The sequence below is a fragment of the Lissotriton vulgaris genome, chromosome 12, assembly GCF_964263255.1.
Source record: "Lissotriton vulgaris chromosome 12, aLisVul1.2, whole genome shotgun sequence".
NCBI classification, from domain to species: Eukaryota; Metazoa; Chordata; class Amphibia; order Caudata; family Salamandridae; genus Lissotriton; species Lissotriton vulgaris.
Window position 1 is genome coordinate 348,711,817 of NC_141700.1, and position 15,990 is coordinate 348,727,806.

General features: G+C 45.4%; 1 protein-coding gene across 1 annotated transcript in view; it reads right to left on the reverse strand.

The window, feature by feature from the left end:
- VPS35 (VPS35 retromer complex component) overlaps window positions 1-15,990 on the reverse strand; it is a 526,314-nt gene that overhangs the window by 163,025 nt on the left and 347,299 nt on the right. Inside the window, exon 14 of the mRNA XM_086945112.1 lies at window positions 7,497-7,676. Within this exon, the coding sequence (XP_086801238.1) occupies window positions 7,497-7,676 (180 nt within the window). The remainder of the gene's footprint in view (window positions 1-7,496; window positions 7,677-15,990) is intronic.

Sequence of the window (15,990 nt, forward strand, 5' to 3'; positions counted from 1 at the left end):
TTTTACATCCTCGTTAATGGTCGATTTTAATTCACAATTCTGAAAACGTCACGCTTAGAAAGTTCACATTTTCTTGTCCTCATCACTTGGTGCCTGCTGCCAGTGTCCTGGCTCACATGACCCTGGCGTTAGGCTTTGTGTATTTCTCCCGGACAGTGAGATAAAAAGGCTTAGGTGTTGGGGATGATGGACCACTCTAATAGGATGGCAGGGCTATTCCCTGCCCCACTTGCACTTCGATAGGGTCAGCCTCCAGCACACACAAAGAATCCACTAGTCTTTTGTGACCTGTGACTCATTTGAGCCTTGACAGGCGAAAAAAGGAACTTTCCACTACCAGAAGTGGGGGTAGCCTAGAGGTTTCTCCCCACTTCAAAGACTAGCATACGTTATAAATACTGGACCCTCGAAGTAACTTATCAGTACACTCCTGCACCTATGGAGGACTTCAGAGTATCTGCTTTTGAACCCCAGAGGACTGCCCTGCCTTGTACCTCACGAAACTGCCCTGTTGCTACCACAGGACTTCTCTGCTGCTGGAGGGTTGCCTTGCACCCCAGAGGACTGTCCTGTTGCTTGAGGCCTGCTTTGCTGCTTGAGCCCCGGACTACCAAGGTAAGGAATGCTTTACTTACCTGTAACTGCAGTTATCCAGTATTGGTATCTTTCATAGATTCACATGCCTGAATCATTCCCCGTTGTCGGGATGGGAATCCCCGGTACATAAATAAAGTAATGTCACATAGACATATATACATAGTAATGGGCCAGAGGCCTCTCATTAGTAACATATCCATGTCCTTTTGTGAAAAGGACCAAAGTTTGGCAAAGAGCCAATCAGCTATCACCACCCCCTGGAACCTTCCTGGAAGGAGCTCTAGTCCCTCAGATTTTCGTAAGCACAGTGCTACGTAGGCATATAACAGAGAACTAAAGTGAGCCCTTCCAGTGGAGGTGAGTGGGTTGCATGCGAATCTATGAAAGATACCAATACTGGATAACTGAAGTTACTGGTAAGAAACGCATTCTCTATCCAGTATTAGGGTATCTTTCATAGATTCACATGCCTAAATCAGAGTAGCAAGCTATGAGAAGCACATTTCGAATGGTACAACATAAAATCTCACTAGATAATAACATATCAAATGTGAAATGCAAAAGGTACCAAAATGCAGCATAAGAGAGAAATGTGCGAGCATACAGTAGGAAGGTGGGATGAAAGAGAAGGCTCACCTCTAGTGAAATAGATGACGGAGCACAGCTTGTCCCACTGCTGCATCTTTCATAAGTTCAGTATCCAAGCAGTAGTGCCTGGTGAACGTATGCGGCGTCTTCCATGTCGCCGCTCTGCAGATGTCAGTAATGGGCACTCCAGCAAAGAGCGCCATGGAGGTTGAGACTGCTCTAGTGGAATGAGCACGAACCTTGAAATGCTGAGGATGTCCTGCTTGCTGATGACAGAAGCGAATAGCCGCAGAGATCCAGCGTGAAATACTCTGCTTAGTCAAGGGAAGACCTTTCCTAGGTCTACTAAAAGCAACAAATAGTTGGTTAGATTTTCGAAATGTCCGTGTTCTGTGAATGTAGAATTTAAGACAGCGTTTGAGATCAAGAGAGTGGAGAGAACTCTCTGCTGCAGATTCTTGAATTGAAAATGCTTGGAGCTCACTCACTCGTCTCGTCAAGGTAAGAGCCAGTAGAAGTGCCATTTTCCAGGAAAGATATTTAATATCAGCTTTGTGTATCGGCTCAAAGGGATGTTTCATTAGTTGAGCAAGCACAATGCTAAGCTGCCAGGTAGGTGTTAAAGTCTTTACTAGAGGGAACGTTCTGAACAAGCCTTTATGAGTCTACTGGACCAGAGGGAAGGACCTGCAGAGGAACGTCTGAAGCGAGATATTGCAGCCAGGTGAACCTTATTCGAAGCATGCGCAAGACCCGAGTTTGCCAGATGTAGAAGGTAAGGCAAAATCTGTGCAGGAGAAAGAGGGTGCACCTTTTTTGATTTGCACCAGATGCAGAATCTCTTCCATTTCAGGGAATATGTTTTATTGGTACTGTCAGCTCGAGCTCGGGCCAAAACAGCTCTGCAATCTGGTGGGATGTCTAAGTTATGGAATTCTCTGAACTCTGGAGCCAAGCCGGTAATTTGAGAGCTGCTGGATCTGGATGCTGGACTTGCCGTTGGTTCATTGTGAGGAACGACTTCAATGGGATCGGTGGTTTCAGCGATAGGAGATGAAGCTCTGTGAACCAGTGCTGGCGCCGGCTATGGAACCCCTTGCCCCGTTGGCCAAGAGGGACTCTTTCTATAGCACCTTTCCGGAGCATTAGTGAGAGTTCCAAAAGCAGAAGATGTAATATTTGTGGAGCATTGGACGAGGAGGGGTCTGAGGTGGCGTGTGTATGAACTCCAGAGAGTGTCCGAACTGAACTAGTTGAAGGACCCATCGATCCGTAGTTATCTTTTTCCAAATGTGTAGAAAAGACGAGATTCTTCCTCCAATCTTGCATGGTCGAGAAGAAGTGGAGACCTGTGGCAGAGAGAAGTCATTGCCTTCTGGTTGTGTCCTTCTGTCTTCCCCCTTTTCCACGAAAGGAAGACTTCGTGTAAGACATCTGTTGCTGCTGTTGTCGCTGTTGATATTGTGGCCGATATTGCTGATTTGATGAGTAAGAGGAACCGTAACCTTGAAAATCTCCTCTCGTAGAAGATTGTCCTCTCCCTCTTGAGCCACGAAAAGGAGGAGTCTTGAAGTGGAGGGTACCCAACGCCCTCGCCATATCGATATCTTTTTTAATTCCTTGAAGCGCCTCATCTATCTGATCGCCTAAAAGTAACTGGCCGTCGTAAGGCATGTCAAGCACCTTGGTTTGCACCTTCGGACGGAAGGCAGTAGCTTTCAGCCAACCTTGGCGTAGTAACACTGCAGCCCCAGCCAGTTGGCGAAAACCCGTAGATGCGACATCCATCGCACAATCGATGATTTCTGAGGCTGAGCGTTCACCATCTAAGAGAATCTTCTTAGCCTCTTCCTTATCCTGTTCTGGTAAGGATCCCAAATATGGGGCAATATCAGCCCACATTTGACGGTTATAACGCCCTAACAGTGCCAAAGAGTTGGAAGCGCGCACTGTTAATGCGGACATAGAAGAAAAACACTTCCCAATATTATCTAGTTTTCTACCGTCTTTATCCGGAGGAGCAGTCAGTGTAGCAGAGGGATTTTTCGATTTACGCTGCGCTGCTTGAGTGATGACCGAATCCAGTTTGGGATGGCCATTATGGCAAGCAGGAGTCTTGTCCGGAGCCCTATATTTATTGTCCAGTCTAGGCAGCACTGGGGGCAAGGAAGAAGGGTTTTGCATGATCTTAACCCCCTGATCCCACATGTAATCGATGATAGGGATGGACCTGACAGCCTTCTTGAACGGTTCCTTAAAATCATAAAGGAAACAGTCTTGCTGATGAGTGGTCATAGGAATTTTGAAACGCAAAGCTGCCCTTTCAAGAATATTATGGAAACCCCTGATATCCTCAGGGGGAGAATCAGCTTGCGTAGGCACAGGAGATGCCGGACAGGGAATGACAATCGTCCCATTCATCATGTCTCGATTGTGTGTCTTGAAGTTCCCCTTCTTCATGTTGTTGTTCCTCCTCTTCATCATCTGAGGATGGCGGAGGATGTGAGGTGGCAGGGTCAGACTGAAGTATCAGAGGCGAAGGCCGGGGCCTAGGAGGCTGAGAAACCACTGGAGGTGGTGGAGGCGTGGGCGAAGATGGGAACCTCTGTTTGTAATCAGAAATTAAGAACTGAAGGTCAGTGACTATAGACGCTGGCAGACAAACCATAGGCTGAGGAGGAGGCTGGTATTCTTCATGGTAATCTAAATGCTCTTCCTGTTCCTGTCCCTCATAATCTGAACTCTCGTGGTATTTGACGTTCAGTTCGGATGGGCTGGTAGCTGTCCTGAACATAGAGCCATCATCTGAGTCATCCTCATTTAGGAGATTTGCAGGCGGGAAAGCCTGGACTCTGCTTGGGGAAGTTAAGGCCGGTGTCAGCGTGCGTTCGGTAATTTTAAGGTGAACATACGCACTTTTTAAGGTAGGTTCCGTCGTCGAGCCCGTCGACGGGGTGGTCGTCAACGGTGGGACGTCGACGGCGACTCCAGTTGGTATCGTTGCCGATGACGTCGTAGTCGGTTGCGGAGTCGACAGTGACTTCGTCGTCGATGGCTTAGTCAACGTCTACGACGATGGCCTCGGCGATGACCTAGACGTCGATGGAGCTTTCGTCGATGGTGCTTTCGTCGACGTCGATGACGCAGTCTTCGTCGACATGAGAGTGCTCTTCGACGGCGATTTAAGAGACGTCGACGATTACTTAATTTTAATTATCGATGAAATGGACTTACCAGTCGACGACTAGGAAGATGTAGACGTGGACGTGGACATTGAAGAAGACGCCACAGAAGTGGAGATGGTAGTCGTCGACGCAGTCACAAGCAAAGCTGACAAAGTTGTGAAAGGTTTCTTGAAGGTGGAAGCAGAGTCCTGAGGAGAAACCTTCACATGCAAGACCTTTAAATGAACCTCTGAAGACTTTTTATGCGTCTTCTTTTGAGGTGGCTCCGAAGATGGACCTGGGGATGCCACTCTAGGTCTTTTAGGAGAGGAATGTGAACTCCTGAAGGAACATTCACTCTCAACAGAAGAGACTGCCTGGTCTTTATCTTTCAGTCTCTGTAGCCAGATCAAAAAGCGTCCCTCCCTGTCCTTGAGGGTCTTAGTTGAAAAGGTATGGCATATCTTGCAGTCTTTTGAAGAGTGGCCTGGGTAGAGGCAATAGAGACAGTCCCTGTGCTGGTCATCCACATGAAGTCTCTTCTTACCACATGAGGCACAGGACCGAAAGAGTCCTTTTTTAGGAGTATCACTCATAGCAAACTGAAAACCCCACACAAGTGAAGAAATTCTGAAGAAAAAAGTACTGGAAATCCAGAACTAAGGAAAGCTGAGCAGAGCTCAGTCGAGACTCCCTTAGCACGACGTGCGGTAGAAAATCTGAGGGACTAGAGCTCCTTCCAGGAATGTTCCAGAGGGTGGTGATAGCTGATCGGTTCTTTGCCAAACTTTGGTCCTTTTCACAAAAGGACATGGATGTGTTACTAATGAGAGGCCTCTGGCCCATTACTATGTATATATGTCTATGTGACATTACTTTATTTATGTACCGGGGACTCCCATCCCGACGACAGGCAGTGATTCAGGCATGTGAATCTATGAAAGATACCCTAATACTGGATAACAGAGGTCTAGTTGGCTGGCCTCTTATATGAGCTACAGGGACATACGAAGTTCCAGAGACCTTGAACCCTGCACCTGCCCTCTGCTGGAGTGAGTCCTATCTCCCCAAGTGGTGCCCCAACAGTCCTCGACACTTGGAAGTGGTGTGGAAGGTGCTGCTCCTAACTACCCCTAAAAGTTGGGACTTAAAACGAAATGTTCACCAAAAAGTGGCCTGAGAACTGACTGAAGAGCAGGACCTACCTGCCAGCCGGAATGCAGAAGGGGCATCACAGGTTGGCCTCACTCCAGGGTAGCCCCACTACTTTCTTCTTTGCAGCAGCCAATCCTGCTCAGAAAGGCCTCTTAGAGAAGGTATTTTCAACCTCCAAAAAAGTGACATAGTCCGAAGGTACAAATCTCCAAAGCAACTTTGTCCCGGACAACAATACCTTCTCCTTGGACACCATGGGGCTGCCGTGCCCAACGGAACTTTACCTTCTGTGATACTTTTCTTCAAAAATTCTTCTTAAGTCACAAAGAAACCTGATATTGGGCCCAATCCATTTAGTGAATCCGACCCGCGCTCCATCGCAGTTAGCTATATATTTTGCCTTTGCCCTTGTCTTTCAGAACAAGATACTGCGGTTGATGCTTTGATCTTTTAGGCGCTATTTTTCACTTAGAACTTCAACAATTCATACCTCTGGTTCTACTAACATGATTTTACTAAACTGGTGTGGGATTTTTCTTGTGTTGTGTTTTGACTTTATGACTGTTTGAGAGTGGCATTAATACTTTAGACAGTGCCTCTAAGTTAAGCCTCACAGCTTTTGTGCTACTCTACCAGAGGGTAAAGCATGGGTTGAATTAGTGACTTTTGTGGTTCACACTGAACAAGGACTGTGTTTTTTGTTTGAGTAGGAATCCACCCCACTCAATCAATAACCCATTTTTTTCTTTTTAAGTTACACTAAACAAGGACTTGGCTGGCGTAAGAGAAGTTATCAAGAAGCTGCACTAGGTTTTTACACACACATTACCAAATATCAGTGAGACTTTTGATTAATGGAAGGTTGCCACTTGGAATAATCAGCCCAAGGGGCTCATGGACTATTAAAATGCTGCAGACAGGTAGATGATTTTACATATTTAAAAATAATGAAGATTGTGGCCAAAGCTCAATTTCCTTTATAAGGTCATGAAACAGCAAGGTGGCTTGCAATATGCTTAAAATGTAGGGTGGATTGTATTCCTTATAATACATGGCCACATCACGCTTCCTGCAAGCCACTTAAATCCTTGCAGTCTTTCTATTTCATATGGAAGAAGAAATATAGTTGCAGAAATGAAAATTAAAAGTGGACTCTAATGTGGAATTAAGCACATCAAAAAAGCAGTTCGTAATTTGATGCAAAATGAAAACAGAATCAGTCTAATGATTTAAAAAGAAATGGAGGTCTCAGAATGTGTGGAAAATGGCAGAAATTCTGTTTTGTCTGTAATGGCCTTTAGCTAAAAAATAAACATGTTGACATAAATATTTCCTTTCTGCTCTTCACTGTTCGTTTTTAGAAAAACAGAACTTAAGAACAAAATTCAATTTTTGTGTTTGTGCATTGCTTAAATGACAGCTGAGATAATGCTCCGTGGCCTGCTTTGCACCTGGGCCAATGACTGGCAGGGGGCATTTGTTTTCCAACATTTGAGGCAGGGATAAATGCCAGAGGTCATGTTATGTATGGCCTCCCCATTAGTCTTCGGACACTGCTTTGCAGTTAAAAGCAGGAGCAGATGATTTTGGGTCTATACATAACATAAAAATATAGATGGGTAAAAAGTGAATTTAAGGGATGTTTTTCACCTGGCGTTCTGAGTGACATGGACAGCTCGAGCTTTACTCTTGTCTATTTGATGTCACCCAGAACACCTCTGTAAAAAAAAAAAAAAAAAATCCCAGTCATTCACTGTTACTCATCTATAATTTTATGTATTCACTATTTCAAAGTTGGAAGTGGCGACATGTTTTCTTCTGGGATTCAGCGAGGACAATCGTATTGCGGAGTCTCAGTCACCCACTCTTGTACAAATGGCTCAAAAGGCGAAGAGCCGCGGTTTGAAAATACGCAACATGCAGTTCAGCGCCAAAGCTCTTGGTATTTTCAGCTTGTTATAACTGACAAGGTTTCAGCAATCAAGAGGTTACCTGGGCCATGAACTCGTATGCGACGGTTTCATGGTTCTCAAATCCAATTTCTCCAGCTGCCAGGGCACCTTGGAGGAACAGCCTCAAGGGCAATTCCGCCAGCTCGGCTTTAATCAAAGCGCTGATGGTCTGATGGGCAAACGAAAAGATCTTCTGGCATTTCTTCTCCCATTTGTCATCCTAGAGAAAGCAAAAACATTTGCTACTTATCAAGCCTTTAGTATGAACACACGAAGCGCTAACACCCGGACCTGGTGCACACGGATTGCTTGGTGTGGAAAAACATGAACACACAGACCGCTTACAATATTTGAAAGTCACACTGTGACTTTTCGTCCCAGAGATGGTTTCCATCCGGCAAACAATCAGATGTATTAACATGAAGATGCATCTTCCTTACCTGTTATATGGGTCTCTGAGCTGTATTCAGGTTACCAGTCCATGAACACAGAGATGTTTGAAGCAGCTTAGGATTTATTATCAATTAGATTAATAGGTAAATCCCACTAGGATACCAAAATACATAAAAACAAAAATGCGATACTGCATGTCCGCCAAGTACCTTAGAGACTAGCGTGTATGTATCTGCAGAAGAAGATGCCAGGAGCTGCAGCACGTTGTGCCTCCCTCCAGAGGACACTCTTTCAGGCACAATGTCTGTGTTGTACAGGAGGGATGGTTTCGATAAGGATCACAATTCTGGAAAACGCAGCAATGCCAAAGGACATGAGTAAAACAGCCTCTGACCTACAGTGCTCCTTGAAATACTCCTCCTTGGGAGTGAGCTGGCAGAACCAAGAACAGGCTGGACAAAATAGTTGTCTACCCCTGCACCCACTGACTAACACAGAATGCACATTTGTATTTACCACCCAGGTGCTGTGGTTATTATGATGCATTTAAGTACAGGGACTCACCGCCTAGTCTCCTATTACAGTCTCTATCTATGAAAGTAGTACCATATAGAACCTCTGGGTTAGGCGTATACCAGAACTTTGCACATTATAGATAATAGAAGCGCTTTGTCAAATAGACTGTGTAAAATACCTTAAAATTCAACTGTAACCATTTCATTGCAGAAAAAAAGTACAAGCATGTTTAGGTAGGTCTTGAAACAGTTCTGCTCCCAAACAAAATGCACCTCAATACATACAATAACTGCATCTAAAATACAAGCATAGGTTTAGGACAGTACGTCCCCGACAGCAATGTAGATGTAAAAAGGTGCGACTTGAGGTACTGAGCCTGTATACATATCTGGTCATTCAATTTCACAGAAAACTACTTTGAGATACCTATTAATAGCCGGTAAAAGAAGCTGTATTAATGGCAATAAGGGCTGCGTACCTGTACAGTCAATAAGTTTATATGGCAGGCTCTTGTTAATTGCCCTAGTTGGAGCCTTTAATGGAACTGGAGTACCTATTACTATGTATTTCTGCCTTTTAACTACACTAAAGAAACCTTATAACTACTTCACATTCAAACATACTTCTATCAGGAGTTATGACAGAAGCATTATGTGTTTATATGAAAGAGGGTTTTGCTCGTGAAAACCACAAGTTATTTCAACTTTTTGAACCTCTGAATTTTGCCCCTGCACATGCAGCAAAGAGCCTGTCCAATTTGCAAGTAAAAGGATTGAATCAGATGAGGCCAACATAGTGCAATATCCTTCTGAGGTCAGTACATTAGAGCTTATAATTATTTCATTGCTCACTAAGCGTGCTATGAAACAAGTGTGCAGATGGAAGCAACCACTATATAAAACAAATTATGAGATACTTTGATGGAGTTATGTTTCAGTACCAGTGGATGTTTTTTACGTTTTTCGATTTGTGGTCCGGTTGTTGATATTACTGTCAATGGTCTTTTGGGCTGCTGGTCTCGTCCCAGCCGTGAACTGTATTTTGTATCCACTGCTACAAGTTTCGCGAAACTTTAAAGGCTTAAGTTTAAAAGACCTTTAAGAACTGACAAGTGCAATACAGGTTACTCCTATGCCCAGAAAAGAAACAAAGTGCACAAGCACCATATAATCAATGATTCAGACTGGATTTCTTGACTTCAAAGCACAGCCCCCGGCTGTTTTCATGATTCTATAGTCAATATCCCAACAAGCCTCAAAAGCAACCAGCGCACTCATATATTAAAGATTTCTGAAATTTCGTGCCTCCATTTTGATGAAGTAAACCGCTATTCAAGGGGGAGTTCTTCCACTTTAAGACCACGACAACAATCTTTAGGCATGACTTGAGCACAAAGAAAGTTCAAACGAAAAAGCCTTTCTTTTAGAACAATAAGTGACTTAATATACTAAACTCGAGTACACGTTTGGGAATACAGAATAAAGAATTATTTACATCTTCAGTTTGACCGTAAAAAATCATCCGAATGATAAAATAAAAAAATAAAAACACACACACACACACACACACGGCTGTGTGCACATATACAAAAATATAGGACGGATAAAGGGGGTTTGGGTACGTGCTCTTATAATGTGGGAATGCCCACTTCGGGCAAGACTTGCAGCATCAAGTTTTGGAATGAGCCTACGACATTTCACAGATGTTTACATTTTGGGGTTTAAATGTATGAGTAGCATTAAAGTAGTTTGTGTTTGCATTTGCAGCTGCTCTAAATATTTACACAGCAACACCTACGCTGTTGTGTAGATGTGTCGAAGCAGTGGAAGAGCGGGCCTCTGGCAGCAGCACAGAGCAAATGAAAATAAAACATTGAGGGCCAGATGTACGGCCATCCACTTTTGCAAGTCACAAATTGCGTCAAATTGCAACTCGCAAAAGTGAATGTACAAGAGTGTCTCAGCCACTGCCTGCGATTCCCAATGGGGTCACTAATTGCATGCCTCATCAATATTCACGAGGCAAGCACAATTTGCGACCCCTTTGTTAATGGTTAGCACTCCCAGGGATAGTGGCCTGCTGGGGTCAGCAGACCACCATGTGTCTGTGACTGCTTTTTTAATAAAGCAGTTTTTTTATTTTTCAATGCAGCCCGTTTTCCTTAAAGGAAAACTAGAAGCATTTAAAAATAAAAAAATGAAACTTTTCAGTTTCATTATTTAAGGGCAGGCAATGGCCCAGGGACCACGGCTTGCTCTTAAAAATATATTTTCACACACTCACAAAGGGGAAGGGGTCCCCCCGCTGACATTTTCTCAGAGCGATCCTAGATGAACTACCAACGCTCTGTTACCGTTCAACAAAACCGTTGCAGCAAGCAACTTCTACATCTACATCTACATCTACAAGCTAATGAATCTGGGGATCAGCAATGGCAGCAAGAGGTAAAGAAAAAAAACACCTTGAGGCTATTGCAGACGAGATGGAAATGTCACAGTTAATAACCATGTGGTAGTGTGGTTCCAGTAGCCAAGCTGCTGGAATAACTGGTCTTGAATTACTTCACTCTATCTTTACTCTGATAATCTGAATCCACTCCTGTACTGTATGCAAAGGGTCCACTCTAGGGATAGAGCACTCTTGCCACTATCCAACTTTCACACCAACACACGGCACAATTGACTTTCGTCTATTCTCATACTCTTGGACCTCTTTAAGTCCTTTTCACATTGTCAACCGCTCTGGTCTACTCTCCTTCCTACATTCAAGGGGCATCCATGACCTGGACACCCAATGGCTCACCTATTACCAGCGATTGAAAGATCCCCAAACCCTTCAAATCCTACCGATCAGCATAATCACCTACCACAAAGGCCCTCTCCCCATCTCACTCTGCTCCTCTTCTGTCAGTGACAATACGTCGAGAAGTGTGGCTCACTGGTTAGAGGAGGCAGACCTGGAAGCAGAGGTCAGCCCAGGACCAGGGTTCAATTCCCGGCTCGTCGGGGTCTTGAGTCCTAAAATGTCCATGGACTCGACAATTCTCGCTCCGGTGCCTACTCAATTCACGGGTTCACACTCTGCGACTCTGGGCAATAGCTTGCTTAATCTCCACAACGGCCCCTCGCGGCGGGATGCCTGGCTTTCACCTTGCGGATACCCTGCCGGGGTATCTCACAGGGGAATACCAGGACGGGTTCCCTAAGCAAGCGCCTTGATGCCTTCGGGTGATATGTGCGCTATATAAATCGCAATACACATTTGAGTTCTCCTACAACCTTCAAACCAGACAACACCCAAACTGTTTACTCCTTTACAACTTCAACACCCAATATCCAGTTACACACAACATGTCTCACTGCCATCCACTGCATGGCCATACAGCCACTCATGCTGAACTCCTTTAAAATGGCGATCCTGTATCTTTCCTCGTCAACCACACCCAAATTTCTGACTGACCACCATCCACTTTCCTACTAATTCTCTGATATTTGCCTCCTCGGACACCATCCAGAGAGTTCTCTTCTGCCCATTCATAAAAATGGAAAGCTTCATTAACACAACAGCCAATGGGCATATCTCTAATTAATACAATATAAAACTTTATAAATAAATAAATAAGTAACATATACCGTACAACCCAGCCAAATACTAACACATTCTTCAGTATTTAGTAGACAGGATTACTGTAATAGTATTCTTGCAGGACTCTCTCTCTACTCTTATGTACTAATAGATGAGGTCACAAATCATTTTTACCTGAACCATGTACAACTTACCAAAGCATGCCAGTACCAAGCAAACTGAATGAGAACTAAGAAATAAACCTACTACAAACTACTGACACTTATATTTAAAGCCGCTGACAGTCTCCAAACTACCTCTGTGTTATTGGCTAAAAATATGCTCGGACTGAAAATCTACACTCAATCAACCTCAACCTTCTAGCCCCTCCCAAACCGTGTGCGTTATGGTGAGAGCTGTCAACTTTGGAAACCGGTTAACATCCCGGCACTGCGCCAACATCCTGTTAGTCTCAGTGAATCACTTAATCTCCATGTGCCTACAGAAAACTGATCTTGTGAAGTGTACCTGGTGGTCATGGAAAAAACTGCAATACCCCCATGGGCCGAGTATGCCATGTATTAAAAAAAGAAGAAGAAAAAAATCCCTGGGCTGCATCAAAAATATTCAGCTTCTTCAACCTTCTGGGCTCTTTACATTGACACTCCCTACCACCATTCATTTGTGCTTTTCGAACTCTACAAGAATTCAAAAAAAGAGATGAACTAAAAAGTCATTCTTGTAACTCGGAATAAGCAAGTGACTGCCCTCAATTCTCTACTCTGTTTTAAATATTTCATCCATGGATTTTTTTATTTTCTGGACATTCCTGTTTGAAATGTTACTGATGCTACATAAATAAAATAGAGGGGTGCAGTAAACTGCAGCAGTATAATGATCTGAGTACCTAAGTGAAAAGGTACTTCAATTAACAGTGTGAGAAAGGGTATGCACTCTTAAATCTAGGAACCTAAAAAAACTTTGAACAATGAAGCTCTAATCCATGCATGGTGTTGTTTTACTCTTTTTTTCAATTAGTTACCAACGATCTTCCTGAAATTCATTTAACACCTTTGCATATGGCCAATATCCAAAGCATGTGACTATCATTTCAGTCCTGCAATGAGAATGATCCCAAAACCAAATGCAGATCAGCTCTGTTTCCATTGCAATGCTTGGGTGAAAAAAAATGGTAGGAGGATCCAGAAAAGAAAATGTGAAGAAAATAAGATGCACAGTTCAGTCAATGTTCTGCTGGCATCTATGAAAGCAGACGATTTTATCACCAATCCATGCTGATCTGGTTTCTGTGCACATCCCTAGGTTCCAAGATAAAGAAAAACAACGTTCACATGAATATTTATACACCTTACACTATAATCTGAGTCACAGCACTCCTACAGTCTCTTGCTGCAGGCACAGAACGCCCTCTCCCAGGGCCGGAATACACTGCAAAGGAGTAGGATTAAAACGCTTACACTCTTAAAGGCAACTCACAACCACTGTCTGAACAAGGGAATTAGGTTGAATAAAGATTATTTAATTAAACTAAGGCCTCTTTCAGCGATATGAAATAGGAAGAAAGCAACCTGGAAATCATGACTGCTCCAGATGCGCCAAGAAGGGTACACCAGCACTTGTAAAATCAACACCGTTCTTTCAGCAATATCATGGGACTGCGTCAATCCACAACAATATCCAGGTTTTAGACTTTTCTCTAAGATCAGAAGAGGTGAGAATGGAAAGAGAAGCAGAAAGGGGATCCACAGCCTTTGCTGTGCACCATGTCACTAATGTGTTCCATCTACAGGCGATACCGTTTTAGTGGAGGTACGACCGGCTGCCAAGATAACACTACAGACTTCGGGAGGAAGGTCGAAAGCTGTCAACTGTAGCCGCTTAATCTCCATGTAAGGAGGTGGAGGATGGACAGGTTCGGGTGGAGGACCGTCCCCTGTTGCTGCGACAGAATCTCCCTAAGAGGCAGTCCGATCGGAAGATCGATGGCCATGTGCAAGAGCTTGGGATACCAGACTCATTGTGCCTTATCTGGAGCCACAAGAATGACTAGGGCCTGCTCTTACTTGATCTTCTTCAGCAGTCTGGGCAGAAGTGGTATAGGTGGAAAGGCTTATAGAAGACCGCAACTTCACTCTCGATGAAAAGCGTCGCAGAGCGAGTGCCACCTTGGAAAGTCCAGTGCGCAGAACCGCAGACATTGCGTCTTCTCTTCGGTGGCTAATAGATCTAACCAAGGTTTGACCCCACTGCTGAAAAAGACCATGCAACACCTCCGAGTGAAGACGACATTCGTGATCCATCATGCACCTGCAGCTGAGTTTGTCCGCCCTGGCGTTCAGAGAACCTGCCTGATGTTGAACCACAAGAGATATGCCCTGATGTTCTAGCCATGTCCAAAGGCGCAGAGCCTCTTGACTTAGGTTCCACGACCACTCCCCGCCCTGGTTGTTGCAGTACCACATGGCGGTGGTGTTGTCCGTGAACACCTGCATTACTCTTCCCCGGACAGAGGGAAGGAATGCCTTCAGTGCAAGACAAATCCCCTAAAGCTCAAGAAGGTTGATGTGGAGCTCGGACTCCGCTGGAGACCAGAGGCCTCTGATCTCCGTCTCTCCCATGTGGCCGTCCCATCCCAGGAGTGACGCATCTGTCACCATTGCAATTGGTGTGCAGTGCCCTCCGAGATTTGGACACAATCGCAAAGAATCCCATGATATTGTGCCCATTGGAACTTCATGTCCCACTGCAGAGCCCGCATATGCCACCTGGCATGATCCACCAGCAGAATGCAGGAGACCATGAGGCCCTGCAGCCTCGGGGTCATTTTGACCGAAACTCGGGATAAAGGCTGAAAGCTCGGACTCATAGACCGAATATCCTAAACTCGCTCTTTGGGAGGATAAACCTGAAACTGCATTGCATCCAGAACCGCTCTGATGAAAAGGAGCTTCTTAGAGGGAATCAGGTGCTACTGCGGCACATTGATAGTAAACCCCAGTGAATGCAGGAGGTCCGCTGCAGTCCAGCGGTGGGAGACGACAACCTGGGTCGAGCCCACCTTCAGCAGCCAGTCGTCGAGATAAGGGAAGACCGGATCCCCTGATCTGCGCAGATGGGCTGCGACCACCGCCGAGGGGCGCTGGTAAGGCCAAAGGGGAGCACGGCAAACTGAAAATGCATGTGGCCTACCGTGAAGCGCAGGCAAAGTCTGTGGGCCGGCAGGACGGAGATGTTGAAATAGGCCTCCTGCAAGTTCAATGCTACCATCCAGTCTCCAGGGTCGAGAGCAGACAGAATCTGAGCCAACCTCAACATCTTGAACTTCTCCTTCCGGAGGAAGAGATTCACGTCCCTGACATCTTAGATAGGACGCAGGCCTATTTCCTTCTTGGGTACCAGGAAGTAGTGGGAGTAACAACCACAACCTACTTTTGGCCCAGGGACGCACTCAATGGCTCTCTTGGCCAGGAGAGCTGTGAATTCCTGATGGAGAAGGGCCAAGTGATCCTCCGACATGAGATGGAATGTAGGTGGCATGGATGAAGGCGTAGTCTCGAAGGGGAGGGAGTAGCCCCTTCGGACTACCTGCAAAACCCACCTGTCCAACGTGATGTTCTGCCAGTGGGGATGGTGATTCCTGCCAGCCACTGGCAACTGGTGGTGCTGGAGAGTCAGACTAGTAAGGTTTGGAGGCTGCTGCAGAGGGGCCAATGGTGGACCTGCGCCCACCCGCTGGCCCCCTGAGCCACGATGCTGGGTCCCACGTCCAAAGCCACACAGAGGCTGAACAGTTTGCGCAGGCCTGTGGCTCTGGGTGGAACGTGGTGGGGCACCCTTTCCGCTGCCATGAAGGGGGGAAAGCAGGCTGCGCGGGGCGAGAAGTGGTCGCGAGGCCCAAGATCTGTCCTAGCCCTAGAATCCTTAAAGCGCTGGAGGGCGCTGTCCACTTTGTTGCCAAACAAGCAACAGTCATCAAAGGGGTTGTCCAAAAGAGTCGATTGGACATTGCCTGAAAAGCCAGTAGACCTCAGCCAGGCGTA